At 39.1% G+C, this 26,213-nt stretch overlaps 1 protein-coding gene across 2 annotated transcripts in view; it reads left to right on the top strand.

Moving 5' to 3' along the window:
- The window catches only part of cntln (centlein, centrosomal protein), a 165,497-nt gene extending 139,702 nt beyond the window's left edge, over nucleotides 1–25,795 (top strand). For both annotated transcript variants that reach the window (XM_049481477.1, XM_049481476.1), the window contains exons 25-29: nucleotides 2,854–2,991; nucleotides 6,169–6,354; nucleotides 10,986–11,180; nucleotides 11,961–12,029; nucleotides 25,221–25,795. In XM_049481477.1, coding sequence (XP_049337434.1) covers nucleotides 2,854–2,991; nucleotides 6,169–6,354; nucleotides 10,986–11,180; nucleotides 11,961–12,029; nucleotides 25,221–25,331 — 699 coding nt within the window. In that variant the 3' untranslated portion in view covers nucleotides 25,332–25,795. The remainder of the gene's footprint in view (nucleotides 1–2,853; nucleotides 2,992–6,168; nucleotides 6,355–10,985; nucleotides 11,181–11,960; nucleotides 12,030–25,220) is intronic.
- Nucleotides 25,796–26,213: the final 418 nt, after the last annotated feature.

Raw genomic sequence — 26,213 nt, 5'->3', positions numbered from 1 at the left:
AACTCACATAAAATCAAACTCACATAAAATCAAACTCACATAAAATCAAACTCACATAAAATCAAACTCACATAAAATCAAACTCACATAAAATCAAACTTACATAAAATCAAACTCACATAAAATCAAACTCACATAAAATCTAACTCACATAAAATCTAACTCACATAAAATCAAACTCACATAAAATCAAACTCACATAAAATCAAACTCACATAAAATCAAACTCACACAAAATCAAACTCACATAAAATCAAACTCACATAAAATCAAACTCACATAAAATCAAACTCACATAAAATCAAACTTACATAAAATCAAACTCACATAAAATCTAACTCACATAAAATCAAACTCACATAAAATCAAACTCACATAAAATCAAACTCACATAAAATCTAACTCACATAAAATCTAACTCACATAAAATCAAACTCACATAAAATCTAACTCACATAAAATCTAACTCACATAAAATCTAACTCACATAAAATCAAACTCACATAAAATCAAACTCACATAAAATCAAACTCACATAAAATCAAACTCACATAAAATCAAACTCACATAAAATCAAACTCACATAAAATCAAACTCACATAAAATCAAACTCACATAAAATCAAACTCACATAAAATCAAACTCACATAAAATCTAACTCACATAAAATCAAACTCACATAAAATCAAACTCACATAAAATCAAACTCACATAAAATCAAACTCACATAAAATCAAACTCACATAAAATCAAACTCACATAAAATCAAACTCACATAAAATCAAACTCACATAAAATCAAACTCACATAAAATCAAACTCACATAAAATCTAACTCACATAAAATCTAACTCACATAAAATCAAACTCACATAAAATCAAACTCACATAAAATCAAACTCACATAAAATCTAACTCACATAAAATCTAACTCACATAAAATCGAACTCAAATAAAATCCACTCACATCAAATCAAACTCAAATAAAATCAAACTCAAATAAACTCATACTTACATAAAATTAAACTCAAATAAAATCAAACTCACATAAAATCTAACTCACATAAAATCAAACTCACATAAAATCTAACTCACATAAAATTTAACTCACATAAAATCAAACTCACATAAAATCTAACTCACATAAAATCTAACTCACATAAAATCTAACTCACATAAAATCAAACTCACATAAAATCAAACTCACATAAAATCAAACTCACATAAAATCAAACTCACATAAAATCAAACTCACATAAAATCAAACTCACATAAAATCTAACTCACATAAAATCTAACTCACATAAAATCAAACTCACATAAAATCAAACTCACATAAAATCTAACTCACATAAAATCAAACTCACATAAAATCAAACTCACATACAATCAAACTCACATAAAATCAAACTCACATAAAATCAAACTCACATAAAATCTAACTCACATAAAATCTAACTCACATAAAATCAAACTCACATAAAATCAAACTCACATAAAATCAAACTCACATAAAATCTAACTCACATAAAATCTAACTCACATAAAATCTAACTCACATAAAATCTAACTCACATAAAATCTAACTCACATAAAATCAAACTCACATAAAATCAAACTCACATAAAATCAAACTCACATAAAATCAAACTCACATAAAATCTAACTCACATAAAATCAAACTCACATAAAATCAAACTCACATAAAATCTAACTCACATAAAATCTAACTCACATAAAATCAAACTCACATAAAATCTAACTCACATAAAATCTAACTCACATAAAATCAAACTCACATAAAATCAAACTCACATAAAATCAAACTCACATAAAATCAAACTCACATAAAATCAAACTCACATAAAATTTAACTCATATAATCAGACTCACATATAATCAAACTCAAATAAAAACAAACTCAAATAAAAACAAACTCACATATAATCAAACTCAAATAAAAACAAACTCAAATAAAATTAAACTCACATAAAATCCAATTTGCTTGTTGTGTTTTCACTATGCATATTATAGTATCTGAACTAGTGGTTATGGGTAAATTTCACACTTTTATTCGCAAATAAATAAGAAATGTATGAATCATGTTATGTTTTTGTTTTATGTAACTGAAATGTCAGTATATATGTTTGTATAGCGCTGTTGTAATCGATGCTTCTGAAGCCTCATTAATGTTCTGAATCATATTTTACCCACATGTTAATATGAGTTTATAAGATGTTATATATGTTAATATGAGAGTAAAGAGTAAAGATGGCTGTATTCCAAACCTGTATAGAGATGTGAAACACGGTGTAGCAATTAACTAAAGCTACATTAAATGATATTAAAAGAAGAATAACTGTTGTTTTAGGTCTATATAATATAAACAGTAATATTTTAATAATGGAAGTTTAAGTGCTGCTTGTATAATTACAGTATTTCATATTTAAACTACAATTTTAATTGTAACTGAAATTTAACTAATTTAGTTCATTTTGAATTGAATCAATCTGGAAAATCAATGACCATACTCACTCCTTCTCAGCACGGTTAGAACACTTCTCAACCAATCAGATTGTGAGGTTGGAACTAACTGTTGTATAAAGACCTAAATATATAATATATATATATATATATATACATTGGAGAACTGAACCCTGGTGCTCCTGCTTTTATACAGTCAGAGCTGGAGTTTTATAGTGAGGGTGAATTCAGGTCACTTCCAGTTGTCAGTCACTGTGTGTGTGTGTGTGTGTGTACTGGTGTGAGCTCTGACAGTCTGGAGCAGCTGGATACCTGTACAGGTGTGTCCCCTGCTGTAAACCCTGCTGCTCACTTCCTGTTTTGGTATCAGGTGAAGACTCTGGTGGAAGAAGCTTCGAACCGGAAAGCTTTTATAGAGTCTCTGAAGAGACGGCTGAGCGTAGCCAATCAGGAGAAGAGCCAGAGCGAGTCCAGCGGCCAGAAACTGCAAGAGGATCTGCAAAAACGGGTAAAGCTTCAGCGTTCAGCACTCATTCACCATTTACACACTTTGCACCGAATATTTGGCAACCAAAGTTATTCGACCCAAAATCACCAACAAACACTTTCAATGTTCAGACAGATAAATGACTAAGAATAAACAACTAAATTATTTAAAACAAACAGTAGCTAATTTATTTTGTGTATTAGAACACCACTGTATAGCTACAGTGAGCTGAAAGCCACGAAAAACGAAAAAACGGCAGGTTTAAGTTCATTTTTAAGCTCTACTCGTTTACATTATTACGCTCTTTAAACAATCAGTTTTCTGTTTTCCAGCTGAAAGACACAAGCACTACTGAGTAAATGATTGGATAAGATAGATATGATTAGAATAGCAGTGCTGAGGTAAATGTATGATTAGAATAGCACTGCTGAAGTAAATTTATGATTAGAATAGGATTACAGAAGTTGATGTATGATTAGAATAGCACTGATAAGGTAAATGTATGATTAGAATAGCACTGATAAGGTAAATTCATGATTAGAATAGCACCGCTGAGATAAATGTATGACTAGAATAGCACAGCTGAGGTAAATGTATGACTAGAATAGCACTGCTGAAGTAAATGTATGATTAGCACAGCAGTGATGAGGTAAATTTATGATTCGAATAGCACTGCTAAGGTAAATGTATGTTTAAAATAACACAGCTGAGGTAAATGTATGATTAGAATAACAAAACTGAGGTAAATGAATGATCAGAATACCAGTGCTGAGGTAAATTCATGATTAGATAGCAGTGCTGAGGTAAATGTATGATTAAAATAACACAACTGAGGTAAATGTATGAGTAGAATAGCTCTGCTGAGGTAAATGTATTATTAGAATAGCTCTGCTGAGGTAAATGTATGATTAGAATAGCTCTGCTGAGGTAAATGTGTGATTGGAATAGCACAGCTGAGGTCAATGTATTATTAGAATAGCTCTGCTGAGGTAAATGTATGATTAGAATAGCTCTGCTGAGGTAAATGTATGATTAGAATAGCTCTGCTGAGGTAAATGTGTGATTGGAATAGCACAGCTGAGGTCAATGTATTATTAGAATAGCTCTGCTGAGGTAAATGTATGATTAGAATAGCTCTGCTGAGGTAAATGTATGATTAGAATAGCACAACTAAGGTAAATGCATTGTATTTTATTGGTATGTCTACAAGAATATTGTTTTATTATATTTAAATGGAAAAAAATGAAAAGCAATACATAAGTATATTTGTGATAATTTATAATTTTAGGTGGCAGAATGTAATTATAAAACTCTGTAATTATGTGTTCTGCCTTTAGTGTTTGGCAAAAATGTTTTGTTTTGTTTGGTTTTAGCCAAAAATGTTAATTTTGATGCATCGCTGCACTCCATCCCTCCATCAAATAAACAGCATTTAATATCCAGCACATTCTCTCTCTCTCACTCTCTCTCTGTATCTCTCTCTCTCTCTCTCTCTCTCTCGTTATTCAATTAACCGGCTCTGTTTATTTACTCATTTCATTTAGCAGATCCGGTAGAACCGCGGCGCCGCTCTGCAGCGCAGAAAATGATTTAGTTTGTTTTACTAATTACTGAAACCCAATTAAACTCCGATTATTAACTGCCACTCGTTTTATATCTCATTGTGTGTAATTACCGTCAGATCTCTTTGATGTTTGGCCTTTATGTGATGCTCTTACCTTTTTTACACCTTTATTTAAATGAGGTGCACTATCAGTCAAAAGTTTTAGAACACCCATCTCTATTTTTTAGTATTGTCCTTTAGATGCAGTGCTGTATGATCTAGATAATCTGCTTCATTATTATTATATCTTTATCTTATCAATAACTTTATTACTGCAGTTCTTCACCTGTCAGACCTACTCTAATTACTCTGTGTAAAATATTTCACACTTCTACTCTTTAGTGATAAAAAAAACTCCTGCAGCCGGACTGCAATTGAAAAAACAGGAGGATCAGTGAAAAAGCCTAGTTTTTTCTCGGTCACATGACATTGCAGAGTTCAGTAGCTCCTCCATTTCCACTTGCTGTTGTGTTTTTAACATGGATCTCTGTTGTAACTGAGGTGCGTCCAAAGTGTATTTACGGTGCGCAGCAGTGAACAAATATCTATTTTATTAAACGTGAGGAGACGAAACTCAGAGATGTGCGTCCGGACGGGACTAAAATTACCGGAGGAGCACGGAGTTCAGAGAAAAACAGTAGATAATTCAGCCTGTAATTTTCTCAGAGGACGTCTGAGAAAAACACCTACATGATCGTTCTGGACGGGAATAAAATCACAGAGAATAAAAACCATAAAAGAGAAAATTACCCCAGAACCCTCCTGAGAAACTATTTGTAGGCTATTTGTAATTGCTGTAAAGAAAAGAACTTCTATTTTTAATAGTTACAGAGTTCTCTGTGTTTCTGTCTTTTTCTAGTTATTATGATGAAAGTGTGAATGTGCCGTGTGTAAGTGTGTAAATGCTTTACTACCGACAAAGGCTTTGGAAATTCACATTTTTTTAAATACATTTCTAAAATTTTACAAGTTTATTTCTCAAACTAGCTGTAAGCTGGTAACCAATCAATTATCTGTTTGTCACTAGTGAACAAACAGCATCATAATGAAGAAATTAGCAGACAGGTCACAGAGAAAGTTGTGGATAATAAGTTAAAAACAGGGTTAAACACTTATGCAATACTTGCAATACTTGTGTTTGTCTGTCACTTAAAATCTCAATAAAATACATAATACATAAAATACAAAATTTATACATTTAAGTTTGTGTTTGTAAAGTGACAACGTGAAAAAGTCCAAGGGTATACATACTTTTTTTTAGATTTTTTTTTCCTATACCAAAATTACTTTATTTTACTGTAGTTTTTATTTAATTTGTTTTCCTTAAAGGCTTTGGCAAAATGTTGTACACTGGATTTAGTACCATTTCCTGTTACTGACTGGATCTAAAGAGCTAAAATAGCAAAGGTAAACAATAGGGGTGTTCTAATACTTCTGACCATGACTGTTTTATTGTTTTATTGTTCTTATTTTGTCATATTAATATTATTTTAACATTTAAATCATATTTGTATATACTGTAAAACTCCAGTGGAAAGATGTACAGTATAACTGAGCGTGTGCGTGTGTGTGTGTGTGTGTGTGTGTGTGTGCAGGATCAGAAGCTGGCGGCGCTGCAGGTGCGGTTGGTGGAGTGTGAGGGGTCTCGGGCGGAGCTGGAGGAGAAGGTGTGTGTTCAGGTGAGGGCCGCGTCCCAACAGCACTCAGACGCCCTGCACACTCTACAGAACCAGCTCAGCCTGGCACAGCGCCAACAGGAACAGCTACGCTCCTTTACACAGGTAACACACACACACACACACACACACACACACACTCTCACACATACACACACACACGCACTGCAGATGCTGAATATATTCATATAACACACTGCAGGTGCTGTATCTGTACAGGTAGTACCCCACAGGTGCTGTAACTATAAAGGTAACATGCAAAAAGCACTGTAACTACAAAGGTAACACACACAGGTATTCTAACTACACAGGTAACACACACAGGTATTCTAACTACACAGGTAACACTCCACAGGTATTCTAACTACACAGGTAACACTCCACAGGTATTTTAACTACACAGGTAACACTCCACATGTATTCTAACTACACAGGTAACACACACAGGTATTCTAACTACACAGGTAACACACACAGGTATTCTAACTACACAGGTAACACTCCACAGGTATTCTAACTACACAGGTAACACTCCACAGGTATTCTAACTACACAGGTAACACTCCACAGGTATTCTAACTACACAGGTAACACTCCACAGGTATTCTAACTACACAGGTAACACTCCACAGGTATTTTAACTACACAGGTAACACACACAGGTATTCTAACTACACAGGTAACACTCCACAGGTATTCTAACTACACAGGTAACACTCCACAGGTATTTTAACTACACAGGTAACACACACAGGTATTCTAACTACACAGGTAACACTCCACAGGTATTCTAACTACACAGGTAACACTCCACAGGTATTCTAACTACACAGGTAACACTCCACAGGTATTCTAACTACACAGGTAACACTCCACAGGTATTCTAACTACACAGGTAGCTTACTGAAGGTGCTGTACATGTACAGGTAACACATCATAGACTGTATAGCTGTGCAGGTAATGTACTACAGGTGCTAAAATTGTTTAACTGCAGCTGTTGTAACTGTATGAAGGTGCTGTAACTGCACAGGTAACACAACACAGATGCTGTTATTGTACAGGTAACACAACTAAGGTGTATAGGTAACTGTACAGGTAATATAGCAGTGATGTTGTAACTGTATAGATAACACACTGAAGGTGCCATAACTGTACAGGTAACATCTCCGTAGGTGTAAGTGTACAGGTATCATGCTACAGGTGCTGTAACTATGTAAAGGTAACATGCACAAAAGCACTGTAACTACGCTGGGCTAATTAGGCAGATACACCTGGCTATAGGTACAGTTAACCCTTACAGGTAGGGCTGGGAGGTTAATGTAATTATTGTTTAATGTGATTTTAAAAATGAACTCTTTAAAAGAAAATAATTCTTTTATGTGGCAGATTTACATATTTTACACCTTTTTTTTTTCTTATATTACAAATTTTAACAAAACCCCGGGGTGGTCTATAGGTTTAACTATAGGTTTAAATAGGATCTCCGGTGGATTTGGTGTTTTACAGAGACTCTAAGACTAGGTCAGTGTCTGAACTGCACTTAGCAGGTTTAGCATTATTACACATGTAGTAAAGCAACATATAACATTGCAAAGACTGTTATTAGTGTTAAAATGTCTTTATTTTCAGATGCATTTGCAAGTTTGCATGCCTGAATATTCATGAGCAAGAGCTAAAATCCTGTCATTCTTTTATAATAGAGACACAAAACTAGACATTTTAAAATGAATGAAAAAACGATGGAATGAGACTTTTAAACAATAAGTCTGTGCTTTGTTCTGTGCTGCTCTGTTCATAATCATAATTTTACTCATTAACCTGTTACTGCAGAAGCGCCCTCTAGCGTTCTGACTATGGAAAGCTTTAAAGCATCAAATATTCTAAAAACACTGACCAACTAATCAACTCATATTTCTAAGCACTACTGTGACTACCTGCATGCAAATTTACAGCCATCTACATGAAACCAGTCGCCAGAAATCTCCAACTGAAAACAGACAGTTTTTATTCATTTTTTTACATGGGGAACACGCCTCCCCAACAACGTAGCCTTATTAGTATGTAAAATAACATTCACTTACTATCACAGCATCCACAATACACCACTAAACAGCCCATAAAACATCAGAAAAGTCCTTTATTTTGTCAGCCGGGATGTAATATTCTCCTAATAAGCTCCTAGCGACCACGCAGTGTAATGTTTTTACGTAAAGTTGTACATGAATACAAAGCTAAGGATGTCCTCTTCTAGATTCTGTGATTTTTATTGGTCCACAAACCACTATTTTTCTTGACTGATCGTCTTTTGCACCAATGTTGGTGCTCAGAGTTGTCCAATCAAATCAGGTCATTGCCTTTCTCCAGGGACACAAAAGTGATTGGCACCTATTTCAACCAATAGTCCGTCCTCAGACGAATATTAGGACACCTAATATAATGCAGTGTAGCTCATAAATGCTTTCCTGTAGATTTTTCAAATTTTGTAATTTGTTTGTCAAGAACCTACTGAACCAGGAAATGTAGAGAATTACTGAATTTTCATCACCAACATCCAAACACACACTGTAAACTCCAAATATAACAGGCGCTTTTTTTTTGTTTTGTTTGTTTTAATACATTTTCTTCTGCATTAATGTTCTCAAATAGAACCTAAATAATGGAAATCAAAGTCTGGAAGTGAATTAATGTTTGGTTCCAATAGTCTACTTCAGTTTTAGCCCTAAATGGTCATTGTGCTATATGTAAAACTTAAGGGTACCACTTTAAAATAAGACTTTTTTCTTTATAAAGGGTTTATAAATGGTTTACAGTTAGTTTGTTAATGGTTACTAATTAGGTTGTAAATGCTTTAAAATCATTAATAATCAGTTATAACACAACAATGGGCAACAATGACCTTTTGTTTGCCAAATAGTGAACCCACAGCCATCTATATTGTTGACCTTTCTATGTATGTGTTATAACTGATTATTAATGATTTGTAAGGCATTTACAACCTAATTAGTAACCATTAATAAACTAGTTGTAAACCATTTATAAACCCTTTATAAAGGTAGTCTTATTTTAAAGTGGTACCAACTTAAGATATCCAGTGTTATAGCGTAGTAGTGCAAATCGCATGAAAATGAGCATAAAATTGGATCCGCAGTAACAGTTTAGAATTGTTGTAGCTCAGTTTTAACAACGGTCTACTAACTAAAACAGTGTGTTTTATAATGATGGTGTATGGGCTGGGTCGGGCTCAGGTCGAGTCCTGCTGGGTTTCTGCTGGATCTAAGCTCTAGTTTGCGCAGTAATACAGTAATAGGCAGGTGGTTTTAATGTTATGGCTGATGTGTGTGTTTACTCTATTGTAGGTCTAGGTGTGCGTTTATCCGGCGTTCTCTTGGCAGGCCGTGTTTTTCCAAGGTCGGGTTTTCAGCAGCAGGCTTAAGGGGGAATGATACGGGAGATTATTGCAGCGATCAATAAGCTCAAAATGAAGCAGAGGGGAGTTTATTTTATTGACGTTCTCGTGTACAGTGGCAGCTTTAAGCTTTAATTGTCTCTGTATTTAGCGGCTGCTAGCGTTTAGCTCCCTCCCGCCGCTCCCGGCTCTGTAGCGCCCCCCTCAGGAACCGACCCGAGAACGGCGTCCCCGGCCCAATCATCCACATTATCCCGTAATTAGCAGAACGCCGGGCAGGTCCTGGATCAGCAGGAACCGGATCTGTGACGGGATTGAACCCCCGTTCCTCCTGCTCGGCTCAATTATTCACCCGCGCCGCGCCGCGATGGAGAGCAGTATTAAAACTGCAAATAAATAAATGAATGTTATCATTTTTCAGCCGCGCTCTGTTTCTCCCTCCCTGATGCGTAATCCAGCTCCACATCTCAACACCAGAGCCTTCAAACCTTCAAACCAGATCTTAATAACACACTCACACCATTACATCACTGTAAACGAAGAGACTGCGTTTATCTTGTCCCATTCTCTCAAAGCTTCCAGAACTTTTAAATATCTTTATTTACCTGAAATCTGAACACCAATTAAATCAAAGATTCAAAGATTTAAAGAGTTTATTGTGATGTGCACAGTAAGAAACAAGCTTCTTCGTACAATGAATTTTTTTCTATATACAGCATAAAGATAAAAGTAGACAGTAGACATATACAATGAAGAAAGAAATAAACTAACTAAATATAAATATTAAATTGGTGTTAAATTTGCATCCAGTATGGAAATATATACATGAAAACAGTAATGTGTGATGGAATTGAATTTTTGCACCAGGAGTAAAGCAGCATAAAGTTATCCAAAAGCAGTGTGTAAGACTGGTGGAGGAGAACATGATGCCAAGATGCATGAAAAAAACTGTGATTAAAAACCACCAGGGTTATTCCACCAAATATTGATTATTTCTGAACTCTTAAAACTTTATGAATATGAACTTGTTTTCTTTGCATTATTTGAGGTCTGAAAGTTCTGCATCTTTTTTATTATTTCAGTCATTTCTCATTTTCTGTAAATAAATAAATGCTCTAATTAACAATATTTTATTTGGAATTTGGGGGAAATGTTGTTCGAGAAACGGATTCAGAAACTGAAAACACAGAATTCTGAGTGACCACTACCAGTTTACTGATTGATTTTATTTTTCTAATGATATAAAAGTTTAAATCAAGTTTGAATCACTGAATCATTAATTACTACTGTAATAATCAAATAATTAAATTATTATTATTGCTGATCTCAGGCTCTGGTGGTGGAGCTCTCCCGGGAGGTGCAGGAGAGCCGGGCAGAGCTGAGGAAGAGGAGGAGAGAGAGGAAGAAGAGAGAGAGAGCAGATAGAGGAGTGTCCAGAAGCTCCATGCAGAAAGCCCAGTCCATCGCTGCGTCCATCCTCAACCTGACCCACACCGACCTCGCCAGCATCCTCCACACAGACCAGGTGTGTGATTATTATTATTATACAGGACCAATCAAAAGTTCCCTGCAAGTGAAAACCACTTCAGCTGCTAAATGAGATATATTATGTAAATCTCACTTTTCAGTTGAAGATCAATCATTTTGTTCTGCTTATTGTGATCTTCAGACAGTACACAGCAGGATTAGCCAGCAGACTTCGTCTGAGGGAGGGATCTGTACCCACTATATGTGACGAGTCAGCATATTAGGGAGTTCTAAAAACGTTTCAAGAAGTTTTGTGCTTCTATCAAAGTTAAGCATGAACTATCTTGTTTGTGTTTTGCCATTTAGCACAAGCTAATACTAATGTGTGGCTTATTTGCATAAAAGTGACAGAGCCCTTAAACGGTTCATTCTTTCAGGGATTGAAACTGGTAAGAATAGAGCTGGTGAGATCTTTATTTTTATCTTTATATAAGAGTGATTTTGTGTAAAGAACTTCATGAACATTTTTTTTTATAAAATATAGACCTATTTTAACTTGTGTAAAAAAAAAAGATAAAAAGATGTCCCCTTTAAGCATTTTTGTCAGGAACTGCACTTTTATACTTTACTTTTACTTTTTATCAGTATAATTAATACTGGTGATAGTGTCATTATTAATATTGGTAGTAGTAATATTTGGACAGTGGACAGTCTTCATAATTTGTAATTTTTTTTTCAGCTTTAAAGGGTTTAATTAAAATATTTGTTTGTGTGTGTGTTTTTGTGTGTGTGTGTGTGTGTGTGTGTGTGTGTGTGTGTGTGTGTGTGTGTGTTGCAGGAGGAGGAGGAGGGTGATGAAGGAGGTGGAGACTGGATGGATCACATCCGGCACGTCCTACAGCAGCAGGTAATACACACACACACACACACACACACACACACACACACACACACACACACACACACACACACACTAACACACACACACTACCACACTAACACACACACACTAACACACACACACACTAACGCACACACACTACCACACTAACACACACACTAACACACACACACACACACTAACACACACACTAACACACACACACACACTAACACAAACACACACACTAACACACACACACTAACGCACACACTAACACACACACACTACCACACTAACACACACACACTACCACACTAACACACACACACTAGCACACACACGCACACACTAACACACACACACTAGCACACACACACACACACTAACACACACACACTAACACACACACACTCTAACACACACACTAACACACACACACACACACTAACACACACACACACTAACACACACACACTAACACACACACACTAACGCACACACTAACACACACACACTACCACACTAACACACACACACTAGCACACACACGCACACTCTAACACACACACACAAACACACACTAACACACACACACACACACACGAACACAAACACACACTAACACACACACACACTCATATTTTTAACCCTATAGGGCATTTAGTGCTAACAAAAGCATTACATACAGACAGACACGATATGCTTACAGACAATCACACACACACACACACACTCTCACACACACTCAGACACTCACGGTCTCGTAGACACACTTACACACACTCACAGAACCCCACACACACTCGGAGACAGACATACAAACATAAGTGAAGACACTCTCACACACACACTCAGACCCACAGACAAATACACACACAATCAGGCATACACACACACACACACACACACACCGTAATGCAGTGTTTACAGTGTGACAGTAGAGGGAGAGCAATATTCTTTACATTTTATTGTATTTTTAATCGTCCAGGCAGGTGTTTCTAATGAAGTGACCAGAGAGTGAAAAATCATTATATTCAGTGTGTGTGTGTGTGTGTGTGTGTGTGTGTGTGTGTGTGTGTGTGTGTGTGTGTAAACATGTAGTCAGGCTGATCTGTGGCCTCCAGTCTGTCACCGTCCCACTAGTGGCTGACCTTTGACCTCAGCGCCTCACCTGTGGCTGATTTGTATACCTGTACTGGAGAGCTCAGCTCTCTCGTTCCTCCCTCTCTCTCTCTCTCTCTCTCTCTCTCTCTACACCTCTCGCTCTTCCGCTCTTATTCTGTACATCTCTTTCTCTGCTTTCTCTCTTTCTTTTTCTCTAAATGCCTTTCTCTCCCTACCGCTCTTTCTTTATCCCTCTCTATCTATCTCTCTCTTCATCTCTCTATACCTCTTTTTTATCCCTCTTTCTCTCTACTGCTTTTCTCTCTTTTTCTGTAAATGCCTTTCTCTCCCTATCTCTCTTTCTTTATCCCTCTCTGTCTATCTCTCTCTTTTCATCTCACTATACCTTTTTCATCTCTCTCTCTCTCTCTCTCTCTCTCTCTCTCTCTCTCTCTCTCCCTCAGGCAGCTTGTTAATGGTGAGTACAGTATTGATCTGGCTGGCTTGTCAATGCTGAGAGAATGAGCAAGGGTCCACTAGAGACTCTTTCCACAGGCTGCTATTGACACACACACTCTCTCACACACACACACACACTCCACCAGAGACTGTGCTCCAGCAGGCTGGTATCGATGTTTTCCGCGCCCGCTCGCTGGATGACAAGCCCGAGACTCCTGTCCCCCGGGGGGCGCAGTGACCCTCCTGCTAGTTTTTCTTCTCTTTCAAGTCACTCGTCTCCTCCTCCCTCTCTCTCTCTCTCTCTCTCGTTCTCTCTTAATAAACTGCGTGCCCGTGGGGAGCGTGGCTCTGGCGCTGGCTGGTGATAAAGGATCAAGGCGAGTTTGTTGGCGGGGGATTTCTGTGGGAAAGATTAGAAGCAGGAAGCGGAGTGTGTCAATAGCGTGTGTGTTCCTGCTTGTAGCATCACACGCTTTTCTTTAGATATGATGCTGTAAAGCTACTTACAGCTTAAAGCTATTGTTCAGAAAATCTGATTTATCCATTTCTTACTGCTCATCCTGAATCCAGCGCAGAATATTTTATTGTTGGATAAATTTGCATTAAATAGGCTTTTTTATTTGGCGCTGGTGTGAAGAGACAGCACTGTTTACAAAGGAACTAGTAATCAGGACTTTTGCCGTATGGGGTGTGATGTCTGCTCATCACACACACATGCTTATTACCCTCCACTGCTCTGTCCACTGTGGGTGGTAATATTAGTCTTCTGTGTTTTTTTCCTGGTACAAACGTGAAATGAAACGTCTCATCCATCTGCACTCACCTATCAAACCTCACTCCAATCTGCCTTACCTGTGGGCGGAATCCTGTGGGCAGTGTCCTGTGGGTGGAGTCCTGTACTCTGTACTGATGAAGGACTAGAGGATGATCAAATTTGTAAACTGTGCAGCAACAGATTCAGACAGCATCGACTATAAAAAAATTATTGCTGCAGAATTTGATTGTCGACGTGTCGTTAATGTGTGATGTGTCGTAAGTGTAGCACTGTGGGGCGCTAGTGGTTAGCCGCTGATGCTAATGAAAATTCTCCAGCCTTAGAGCTGAAGAAATTTGGGAACTCTACGCTTACTGTAAATAAACGGAAGTGCTTCTACTCACCCAAATAAACAGTTTTCAGGAGAGAAATCTGTGTAGATTAACATCAGGCGCTCGTTTGACTTTAAAAGAAAGACATTTTTATTACAGTTTTGTTTACTTAGCTTATCTTTAGTTAACATAGTTAGCTGCCCCACCACCACCCAGCGGTGAGACCTGCTGAAATAAAATTTCCTTATAGTGTCTCTTAAAATGAGCCTCATAATCAGGTGCACCTCACAGTCTGTATGAAAATAGACCAGAAAATAGACATTTGTGGATGGTGTGCGCTTTTAGTGTTCGATAAATATGATATTATACAGAGAAACAGATACAAAACTACAGTCTGGAATCTGTCTGTGGTGTTTTCTGCTTGATTTAAGAGGGGGGAGTCAGATGTAATGCTTTTGTTAGGGCTGAATTCAACACCTAGGGGTTAAAAAAAAATGTGTGTGTGTGAGTGTGAGACAGATGCTTTGAGCTGTCATGTCTGAGATGTGCGCTGCTGTCACTGCTGGACTGTAATGGACCCTTACTGCAGTGGCCCTGTCAATAACACCACCATCACTCAGCCGGGCCGTCACACACCACAACACACACACACACACACACACCGCACCATAACAAGCCCGCACACGTCACCGCCCCGGCCCTCAGGGTGTGTGTGTGTGTGTGTGTTATAGAGGCAGAAATAGAGTGTGTACCTGTCGCGGCGGTGTGACCGGCTCATTTTCCCGCTGGTTCTGGGTGTGCGGGTCGCGGGCCGGGTGGAGATTAGCGGTGCTGCTGATGCTCTAATACAGCTGATCAGCGGCTCGGTGTCCTGCACTCGGGACCTGCAGGAAACACGATCACACAAACAACATCCGCACTGAATCTGCAGGGTTGAATCACAGATCCACACTTATTCTCCACATTAGAACCCTTCTACTACTGCTGCTGCTGCTGGTTCTACGAGACAGAATACTCCACAGTTATCACAGTTATATACAGTGTATACGGGCTTGTCTCGATATATATGCCCAGAAATTATTGTGATAAATAATATTATTGTAATTTTAAGATCATTAAATGCCAGTGAAATAGTTTTAATAATAAAATACCATAACAAAGCAAATGAACCCTTTTAAAATTACCGGAGGAGCTCGGAGTTCAGAGAAAAACAGTAGATAATTCAGCCTGTAATTTTCTCAGAGGACGTCTCAGAAATAAAACACGTACATGATCGTTCTGGACGGGAGTAAAATCACAGAGGATAAAAACCCCCATAAAAGAGAAAATTACCCAGAACCCCCTGAGAAAAACTGTATTAAATATTGTTTGGTACACAGTTACTGAAGCACTTATTAGTCGTTTAGCATGACTGTTCTCTTCAGTTATATACAGCTCTGGAAAAAAAAAGAGACCACTTAAAAATTATGAGTTTCTTTAATTTGACAAAATAAAAAACCTCTGGAATATAATCAAGAGGAGGATGGATGATCACAAACCATCAAACCACCAAACTGAACTGCTTGGAATTAGTTTCTCAGGGGGTTCTCTGTGGGGTAATTTTCTCTTTTATGGTTTTATGGTTTTTATCCTCTGTGATTTTACTCCCGTCCAGAACGATCATGTAGGTGTTTTATTTCTGAGACGTCCTCTGAGAAAATTACAGGCTGAATTATCTACTGTTTTTCTCTGAACTCCGAGCTCCTCCGGTAAATTTAGTCCCGTCCGGACGCACATCTCTGAGTTTCGTCTCCTCGCCTTTAATAAAATAGCTATTTGTCCACTACTGCGCACCGTAGTTACAATTTGGGCGCGGCTCCGTTTCCATGGAGATCCACGTTAAAAACACAACAGAGTGGAAATGGAAGAGCTACTGAACGTGATGATGTCATGTGACTGAGAAAAACTAAAGCCTAAAAACTCACTGATCTTCCGTCCAGATTAAGAGTGTAAGGAAGTTATGTACAGCTGAGGGGATTCATTAATTGTTAATATCAGTCACTTATCCGTGTTTTTAGTTGTTTGGACTACAGTTCACATCACACGCTTTCTGCCAGGGTACAACTTGCTGCAAGGTTAAAGTTGAACCATGTTAAATGCGGTAAGCGTTAGTGGGTCTACCGTGTGCAGTGTGTAAGCACCTTCAGGCTGTGTCTTGAGGTTGAGGTGAAGGTTAGGACTGGGAATAGATTTAGGAATCGGGACTTTTCCTAGTTTAAAGAGTTAATCGAGAGTTGTGTTTGTAAGGAAACGTGATGGTGAGTTTTCTGGTGCTTTTCGCTGCTTAAATTCAGGCGAGGCAGATCTTCTGGACGCCCATTTAGAGTATATTACTAAATGATGTGTGTGTGAGCTGAGCTCTGACTGGTTTAAACAGTGTGTTTGTGTTTTGTTTTCTGTTATAATATAACGGTAAATCTGTCTCCGCCTCTCTCTGCTCTCCTCACTCAGGACTGTCAGGCTCTCATTCCTCTACTAATGAAACAAACAGCAGCATCTGGTCCACCGGAGACTCGTACCGCACATCAGCGCAGCCGTCCAATAACCATTCAGCCCTGACAGCGTCCCGCGGCCCACCCGGCGCCCCGCTTCCCGCTCCGCGGCGTCCGAGAGGCTCAGGCGTCCGGTCCGGGGGCCTCGCCGGGCCCTCCGCCGCCCCTCCGCAGGACTAAAGATGTATCCCTGTAATTGCCGGGGTTTATTTGTGGACGGCTAATTATTGACAGGAGGTGAATTAGAAGGCAGAGGCCGTTATGAAGGCTGGGAAATGTCCGCAAGAGCTAATGAACCGCGGTCGCATCCCGTCTGATCGCTCCTCACAATCATTCCACGCAATAACGCTTCCACCGCCGCCTTCCCTGCTCTCCTGTTGCTGCTTTTATGACTGGAGGAGCCGCTGGACGTAATATTTTGCTGGGATTGGACGCCGGGGAGCCGGCGCTCTGCGTTCAACAGCACGATGAGTCCGTGTTGGGCTCTTAAACGGAGGAAACGATTCGTAAAAAAGTTTTGGAGCGAGTCGTTTACAGCGAGTCGTTTGGAGCTATTCACTTAGAGCGAGTCATTTAAACCAAGTCGTTTTGAATAAGTCGTTTGGAGCGAGTCGTTTAGAGCGAGTCGTTTAGAGCGAGTCGTTTAGAGCGAGTCGTGTAAAGCTAGTTGTTTAGATGTAGTCATTTACAGTGAGTCGTTTACAGTGAGTCGTTTACAGTGAGTCGTTTACAGCGAGTTGTTTAGAGGTAGTCATTTTTTTTAAACGACTCATTTAGAGCTAGTCGTTTAGAACGACTCGTTTAGAGCCAGTTGTTTAGAGGTAGTCGTTTGTAGTGAGTCGTTTAGAGGTAGTCGTGTAGAGCGAGTCATTTAGAACGACTCGTTTAGAGCTAGTTGTTTAGAATGAGTTGTTTAGAGCTATTCATTTGGAGCGAGTCGTTTGGAGCTGTTCATTTAGAGCGAGTCTTTTAAACCGAGTCGTTTAGATATAGTCGTTTAGAGCTGTTTATTTAGAGTGAGTTGTTTAGAGCTGTTCATTTAGATCGAGTCATTTAAACAGAGTCGTTTAGAACAACACGTTTAGAATGAGTTGTTTAGAGCTATTCATTTGGAGCGAGTCGTTTAGAGCGAGTCGTTTGGAGCTGTTCATTTACAGCGAGTCGTTTAGAGCTATTAATTTAGAGCGAGTCCTTTAAACTGAGTCGTTTAGAGCTAGTCGTTTGGAGCTGTTCATTTAGAGCGAGTCGCTTAAACTGAGTCGTTTGGAGCTGTTCATTTAGAGCGAGTCGTTTAAACTGAGTCGTTTGGAGCTGTTCATTTAGAGCGAGTCGTTTGGAGCTGTTCATTTAGAGCGAGTCGTTTACAGTGAATGGCGGTGGATAAACAGTGTGTGTACACAACTCATTCTCCGGCAGGAAGCGGCAGCAGCAGTAAAGAGAGAAGAGAGAGATGTTGGCAGTGTGTATAAATTAGTGTGTGTGTGTGTGTGTGTGTTGTGTATGTGTGCGCACACAAAAACACACACACAGGGGGGAGGTGGCACTAATTAAGCTTCATTTAATGATTAAGGCAATTAAAGGAGCGACGCTGCTGGAAGACTCTGTAGCTTTGTAGTGCTGCCACTGTCTGTCAATGGCACTCCACAATAACCTCCCACAGGAGCCGACAACCAGGCGCTCAGAGCGCTCCACACACTCCACGCAGAGAGAGAGTGTGTGTGAGAAAGTGTGTGTGTGTGTTGAAGACACTTCAGCGCTAATTATAAACACTCGCGCACGGAGCTCAGGAGCGTTTGAAACTTAATAGAGAGGGAACTTTGAACCATATTTGGAACAGGAAGTCGTTCCCAGCGGTGCTGAAATGAGACCGGGGCCAAACGCCTCGTTTGTAGCGACGACTTTAAAAAGCGCTGCGATTTCCGTCGTCTGATCACATCAGCTGCTCTGCTGGAGGGAAATCCACTCTACTCTACCGGCTGCTCACGTCTCTGAGAGTCTGATATCACTGCGGGAACACGCTGAGCCTGGTTAGCTGTGACAGGACTGTTTCTGTTAGACTGAAGGGGGCGCTGTAACAGTCAATAAACAGCTCAGTAATTTTGCATATATACATATATATATATATATATATATATATATATATATATATATATATATATGCATATACAGGGGTTGGACAATGAAACTGAAACACCTGTCATCATTTTAGTGTGGGATTTTAGGTTTCATGTCTAAATTGGAGCAGCCTGGTGATCAATCTTCATTAATTGCACATTGCACCAGTAAGAGCAGAGTGTGAAGGTTCAATTAGCAGGGTAAGAGCACAGTTCTGCTCTAAATATTACAATACACACAACATTATGGGAGACATACCAGAGTTCAAAAGAGGACAAATTGTTGGTGCACGTCTTGCTGGAGCATCTGTGACCAAGACAGCAAGTCTTTGTGATGCATCAAGAGCCACGGTATCCAGGGTAATGTCAGCATACCACCAAGAAGGACCAACCACATCCAACAGGATTAACTGTGGACGCTGTAAGAGGAAGCTGTCTGAAAGGGATGTTCGGGTGCTAACCCGGATTGTATCCAAAAAACATAAAACCACGGCTGATCAAATCACGCAGAATTCAATGTGCACCTCAACTCTCCTGTTTCCACCAGAACTGTCCGTCACCACAATCAATTATTGTGCTCTAAAACCAGGTGTTTCTTTGTCCAACCCCTGTACAATAAGGTTGCAACCACAATAAAAAAATATAGCATCATTAATGTGTTATTAAGCGTACTACACCCCACAGCAAGGGGAAATGAGCTTGAATACTCCATGTAAACACATCAGATAAGGGACAAGACAACTCCCATACTCACTGTACATCAGATCATCATACATTTAAACATATTCTCAGAGTTTAAATCCCACATTTAGTGGCTTCTGCTGTTTTTGGAGTGGTTGAGAGAAAACAGAAAGCAGCTGCAGACAGGGTTGCCAAGTCCAGCAAAAAAATCCTCCCAAAATCTGTCTAAAACCTGCCCGTCAGAAGCTTAATCTAGCCCAATATCTGCTACAAAAGGTTGCCACAAACGTTCACAACACATTACATTCACATACAGTACATTTTAGTTTTTTCTTTCCAGCCCATATATATATTCACATATATAACAGTGACACGCCCCCTCATCCTCTTAATTTTCCCCTGTGACTATCAAATAAGCTCAGTTTGGTGGGAAAATCTCAAATCTGGCAACTCGAAAAACTCTAAAGAAAATTTGAGAGCGCAAAACAACAGGAAATATTGATCCTAAAACAATTAAATACCAATAAATAAAGGAATAATATAGAAATAACTTTTTTTGACTACTTATTTCCCTCTCTGTTAAATTATTCCAAAAAACTTTAAACGAATATACACATTCTTTTAATATTTACATCTTAGTAGAATTTCCTGAAAATAACATCAATCCTTCTGTTTGAATGTCTCCTAAATCTTGTAATCTTTGTAATCTTGTTTACGGCTTTAAAGGTTAAGCTGTGAAGCTGCAACAAAACATGCATTGGTTCAGGAGTCTCACCAATAGAAAACACACATGGAGGGCATGATAAAAAATAATTGTGATTAATCGACTAATCAAAAAAATAATCATTGGATTAGTCACCTATTCAAATAGTCATTATTTGCAGCCCTACTTTACATCTACACAAATAGCAATCAATCATACAGCTATATCCATGATACTGGACTACAAAACAGTAGGTGTTTTAAAACCTTTGACCTGTAGTGTATAAACCCATCTATATCTCTAAATGTAATCAATGAATTAGTGCTTTATTTAGCTTATTTTATTAATACATCTCTATAACGTATCTCAGAGTTAAGATGACATGTTTCTCAGAGCTTCTTTTGTATCTCAAATCCTGATACATATACAGCTTCTCAATTAGAGCATTTATTTGCAGAAAATGAGAAATGGCTGAAATAACAAAAAAAAGATGCAGAGCTTTCAGACCTCAAATAATGCAAAGAAAACAAGTTCATATTCATAAAGTTTTAAGAGTTCAGAAATTATTCCAATATTTGGTGGAATAAACCTGGTTTTTTTCACAGTTTTTTTTTTCATTCATCTTGTTATCATTTTCTCTTCCTCCACCAGTCTTACACACTGCTTTTGGATAACTTTATGCTGCTTTACTCCTGGTGCAAAAAATTCAAGCCTATATTCCAAAGGTTTTCCATTTGGTAAAATCAAAGAAACTCATCATTTTTAAGTGCTCTCTTATTTTTTTCAGAGCTGTATATGTATCAGTATATCTTCCCTCTGGAGCTGCTGCTGATCACTATACTCTGCTGTATCTCTGCTGGGGTTTGGTGGCTCCTCTGAAGCTGGTGGTTGGGTTACGGTTATGGTTACGGTTGGTAATGAAGGGGAGGCAGCAGGTCCTCTCTGGGATGTATGTAGGTCAGAACAGAAGCTCAGGTTGAGCAGACCTGACGCCGGTAGAAACAACATGTTTTAAAAAGCGAGAGAGAGAGAGAGATTTTTTAATTACACGTATCTGTGGCCCCAAGTGTCCAATTCCCTTTCATATCGGTCTCCAGCGGCCGCGCCGAGCCGAGCCGGGCGGGTAATTACTGCGGGAAGAATAGATTGGTGCATCGCCGGGTTCTCCTTACCTGCGCATGTGACACATTCATTATCTTCTAATCAAATGCAGACTTTAGTAGGTCTTGGGTGCTTTGTGTTGTTGTTTTTGTTGTTGTTGTTTATATTCCCCCACGTTTGATAACTTTGATTTCAAAACAAAAGTGTGAAGATCAAAGATCAGAAAGCTTTTTAATTCTCCTGTGATCAGGGAAAGTAGCGCTGAGGCTGTTTCTTATTCTACCTCCACAATGGCCTAAATCAGCACCGGCGGGGGCGTGTCTTCAGCTGGGCTGTGTGTCGGGTTCTTTAGGGTCCCGATATTCTGGATATTTCAGATTATTCCCCTCTGAAAACACAGCACTGATCCCACAACTCAGTCACAACATTTACGGATCGAATACCACAAAACAAGCCTGAGTTGCACAGTTTAAATCTGGGCCTGATTCTGGCTAAATGCCTAAATGCACGTCTTGTGCCAGGACCCCTGTTACCGAGTATAATACAACAATTGGCCCAAGCCACTTGTGCAAACACCCCGGTTGCCAAGTATAATATAGGAATCAGCCCGATCCACTTGTACCAACACCCGGATTGCTGAGAAATATATGTAAAAATCAGCACAAGCCACATGTTCCAACGCCCTGGTTGCCAAGTATAATATGGAAAAATCTGCCCGAGTTGCATGTACAAGAACCCCTAATATAGGAATCAGCCCCAGCCAAACTTGCCAATGCCCTGGTTACCGAGTATAATATGGAAATCATCCCAAGCTGCATGTGCAAACACCCCAGTTGCCAAGTATTAAATAGGAATCAGCCCAAGCCACACATGCCAACACCCAGGTTATCAAGTGTAATATGGGAACGGGCCCGAGACACTTATCTCTATATCCCGTAAAGTATAACGTGGAAATCAGACTGAGCCGCATGTACCAACATGCTGAGTAGGTACAATATGGGATTCATTCCAAGCTACTTGTGCCAACACCCCGATTGCTGAGTATAATATAGGAATCAGCCCGAGCTACATGTGCCAATGCCCAGGTTGCCAAGAATAATATGGCTTATCAGCATGAGCCACATGTGCCAACACCTTGATTGCCCCGTCCACATTAACTCTGTTGTTGCCCTCGCCGAAACCTATGTAATAACCAAATGACCACACCATATATTTATTTATCCATTTTTCTGGGAAAAATCGAGTTTTTAATGTGTGAGAGGTGTAGTGGTGGAGTACTGGAGTTTCTGAGATCTGCTGTTGGACACAGTGAGAATCTTTCTTGTAAAATGTGACTCTACAGTGTATTTAGGTCTGTTTTGGCTGTTATGCTGCCTTTTAAGGAATCATACTTTTGTTAGTACCAAATAAACACATTTATAAAAACATCAGCTCATTTGCTTACATATATATGTATATATATTTTATGGGATGCACCAACATAGTGGTGTACTTTGAGTTTTGTTTTTGTTTGTTTAATGTTGCCGCAAATTCAATACAAGCTTGATATTAAACAATACTCTGGGCGAGGATAGTTAAGAGTGTTACCCACACTGTAAATAATTTAGATCTAGGATTAGTCTTAATCTGGGTCTGAGAAAAGAATGGGAAAGCATTTAGTGGACTGAACACTGATTTAATTTAACACTAGAAATATAAAAGTTATAGTTTTTAATTATTTACTAGATTCTAGTGCAGAACCTTTAGTGCTGTGCAGCTGAAGAGGAGATACTTTATTGCTTAAATCTGATAAAAAAATGTTTTTCTTTAAACCAGTACAGAATAAAAATGTAATTAATTATGTAAGTAACTCTGTAATTTATTAACTTAGTAATTAATTATTAATATTACAAAAAAAACAACTTCACAACTCTTAGAGTCTTAGAGTCACTCTTACTATTAATAAAACATGATCTTTGTCATTTCTTTGACACACACTGCAGCTTTTAGGCCTAAAACACACACACACACACACACTCACACACTCTTACTCACACACACTCACACGGGGATGCTAACGCTGACACAAATTGGGCCCTCGGACTCTTCTCTCAAGAGCCGGAACAAAAGCAGGCTGATCGATCCGTTTTGTGTGTGTGTGTGTGTGTGTGTGTGTGTGTGTGTGTGTGTGTGTGTGTGTGTGTGTGACAGTGCTGTGGCAGTGCCTGCAGTCGTGCCTCAGGCTCTGTAATTCTAGTGTCACTTAATTGGGCCATGAAACACTTTAACAGTGCCGAGGTTCTGATCTCAGACCCGGCGAGTCGATTACAGATCAGATGCTCTGCGGGGTAATCAAAGCTCCGGCCACCAGAGGGCGCTGTTCAGGGGCGGGGTCAACTATATTATAATTACTGATTCTGACCTTTCGCACTGTAACATCTCTCTCTCACACACACACACACACACACACACACTTACGCTCACAGCTCCAGTGCAGACCTGCATGTGTTTACGCATGTTTTTGTAACTTGTCGCATTTTGATCCCCTAGTACACTTAAACGATTTCATGTTCTAAAATTTGCATATTGTTTGATCTTTCTTTTCCCTCATCTTGTCGCAGGTTAGTCTGTGTGAGTGTTTGCATGCTGTTGCTCTGTTCATTAGCGTCAGTTAGCATTAACGCTAATCCAGCAGGCTACCTATGGAGCCATCTGCTACTTTCATTCACACTTCATTTTCCTCCAAAACACCGTCCCTGTGCTGAAGACTCTCATGCGCTCTCCGTCTGTCTCTCACCTGCTTTCTCTTTGTCTCTCCCTCTGTCCCTCTCACCTGTCTCTTTATCTCTCATACCCACTTTTTCCCCGCATCTTACCCTCTGTCTGTCTCTCCCTCTATCTCCCTCACCCTCTCTTTGTCTCTCTCCTTCTCTGTCTATCTCCTGCTCTGTCCCTCTCTCTTACTTTTTCACCCGCTCTCTTTTTTCTTTCACCCTCTCTTTGTCCCCCACTCTATCACACCGTCCCTGTGCTGAAGACTTTTAGCTGCTCTTTCTGTCTCTCTGTCTCACCCACTCTGTCTCTGTCTCTTTTTCTCCATCTTCTGCTCTGTCCCTCTCACTCTCTCTCTGTAACTTTCTCCTGCTCTCTCTCTCTATATATATTTTTCTCTCACCTGCTCTGTCTCTCTCTCTCTCATTCATACCATCCCTTCACTAAAGACTTATAGGCTCTCTCTATCTCTCCCCCTTTCCTGCTGTCTGTCTCTCCCTCTATCTTTTTCACTGTCTTACCCTCTCTCTCTCTCTCTCTCTAATGTAATGTCTCAACAGTAAAAGTGCAGTTTAATGGACGTCCACAAATATTTGGACATACAGTGTAGCTCTCCAAATAAAAGAGGAGAACTAAGGTTAATATCTCTGTCTGTCTGTCTGTCTGTCTGTCTGTCTGTGTGCAGGTTCCCTCTGCTGCTGTGTTGGTGGAGTTGGTGTTGGAGAAGCTGAAGGAGTTGAGGATGCTGACGGAGGAGCTGGCTGTGTTCTCCTCCACCAACAGCCAAAACGTCTGAGAGAGAAACACCCGGCCGGAGCTCATCATCCTGCTACAGATCAGCTCTCTCTCCTCTACTCCTCCTCTACACCTTCTCTACTCCTCCTCTTCTTTCAGATTTAGTCACTACAGATCAGGATCAGCTTTTATTTATTTAGTAATGAATGTTTAATTCAGGTAGCGCATATTAAAAACAGCACAAGCCTTAAAATCACTAAACTGATGCTGTTTATCTGATTTCAAAGACCAGCAAGAAGAAGAAGAATCTGGACTTTCTTGGAAAAGTTTTTAAAGATTATTTAAAGGATTAATTTTGAAAGCACAGTGTGCTGAACTGAGGCTGAGTCAGTCAGTGAGAGTGTAGAGTTTGAGAGTGTGTTTTGTCTGTTTTAGGTTTTTACTCTGTTTTCCTGCACTACTGTAGTAATCATACTCTTATGAAGCCTGATTGTTTGTGGTTGAAGTAAAATTTGTTTCTTTAAAGTTCTGTAAAGTCTGTGTGTTTATTAGGATATTTACAGCGGCTCTAGTTTGCTGGGTCGCTGTATCTGGGATCAGGTTTCTGTACAAATATTACACAACAGGAAAAAAAAAACAGCAGAAAACAAATGCGGAATTAGTCATGTTTCCGTCCACTACAGAATAAACTTTAAATAGCAAAATCAACTGTGATCAGGAGCAGCGTCAAAACAAGCGGAATAAAGAGATTTCGCTTTTTTTATTACTGTCTACAGTTCAGATATTATATAGAGGACAAGCAGTGAAAAAAGCAACAAAATCCACCATACAACAAGGAGCACAAACACACCAGACAGTTTTGATCAGATCATCTATAGGGACAATCAGTTCTTGTCAGCGGCCATCCAGCTGATAAGACCAATCACCATTCCATTATATATAA

Source organism: Astyanax mexicanus, chromosome 7, assembly GCF_023375975.1.
Source record: "Astyanax mexicanus isolate ESR-SI-001 chromosome 7, AstMex3_surface, whole genome shotgun sequence".
Taxonomy (NCBI): Eukaryota; Metazoa; Chordata; class Actinopteri; order Characiformes; family Acestrorhamphidae; genus Astyanax; species Astyanax mexicanus.
This window is presented reverse-complemented; position numbering and strand designations above follow the sequence as displayed.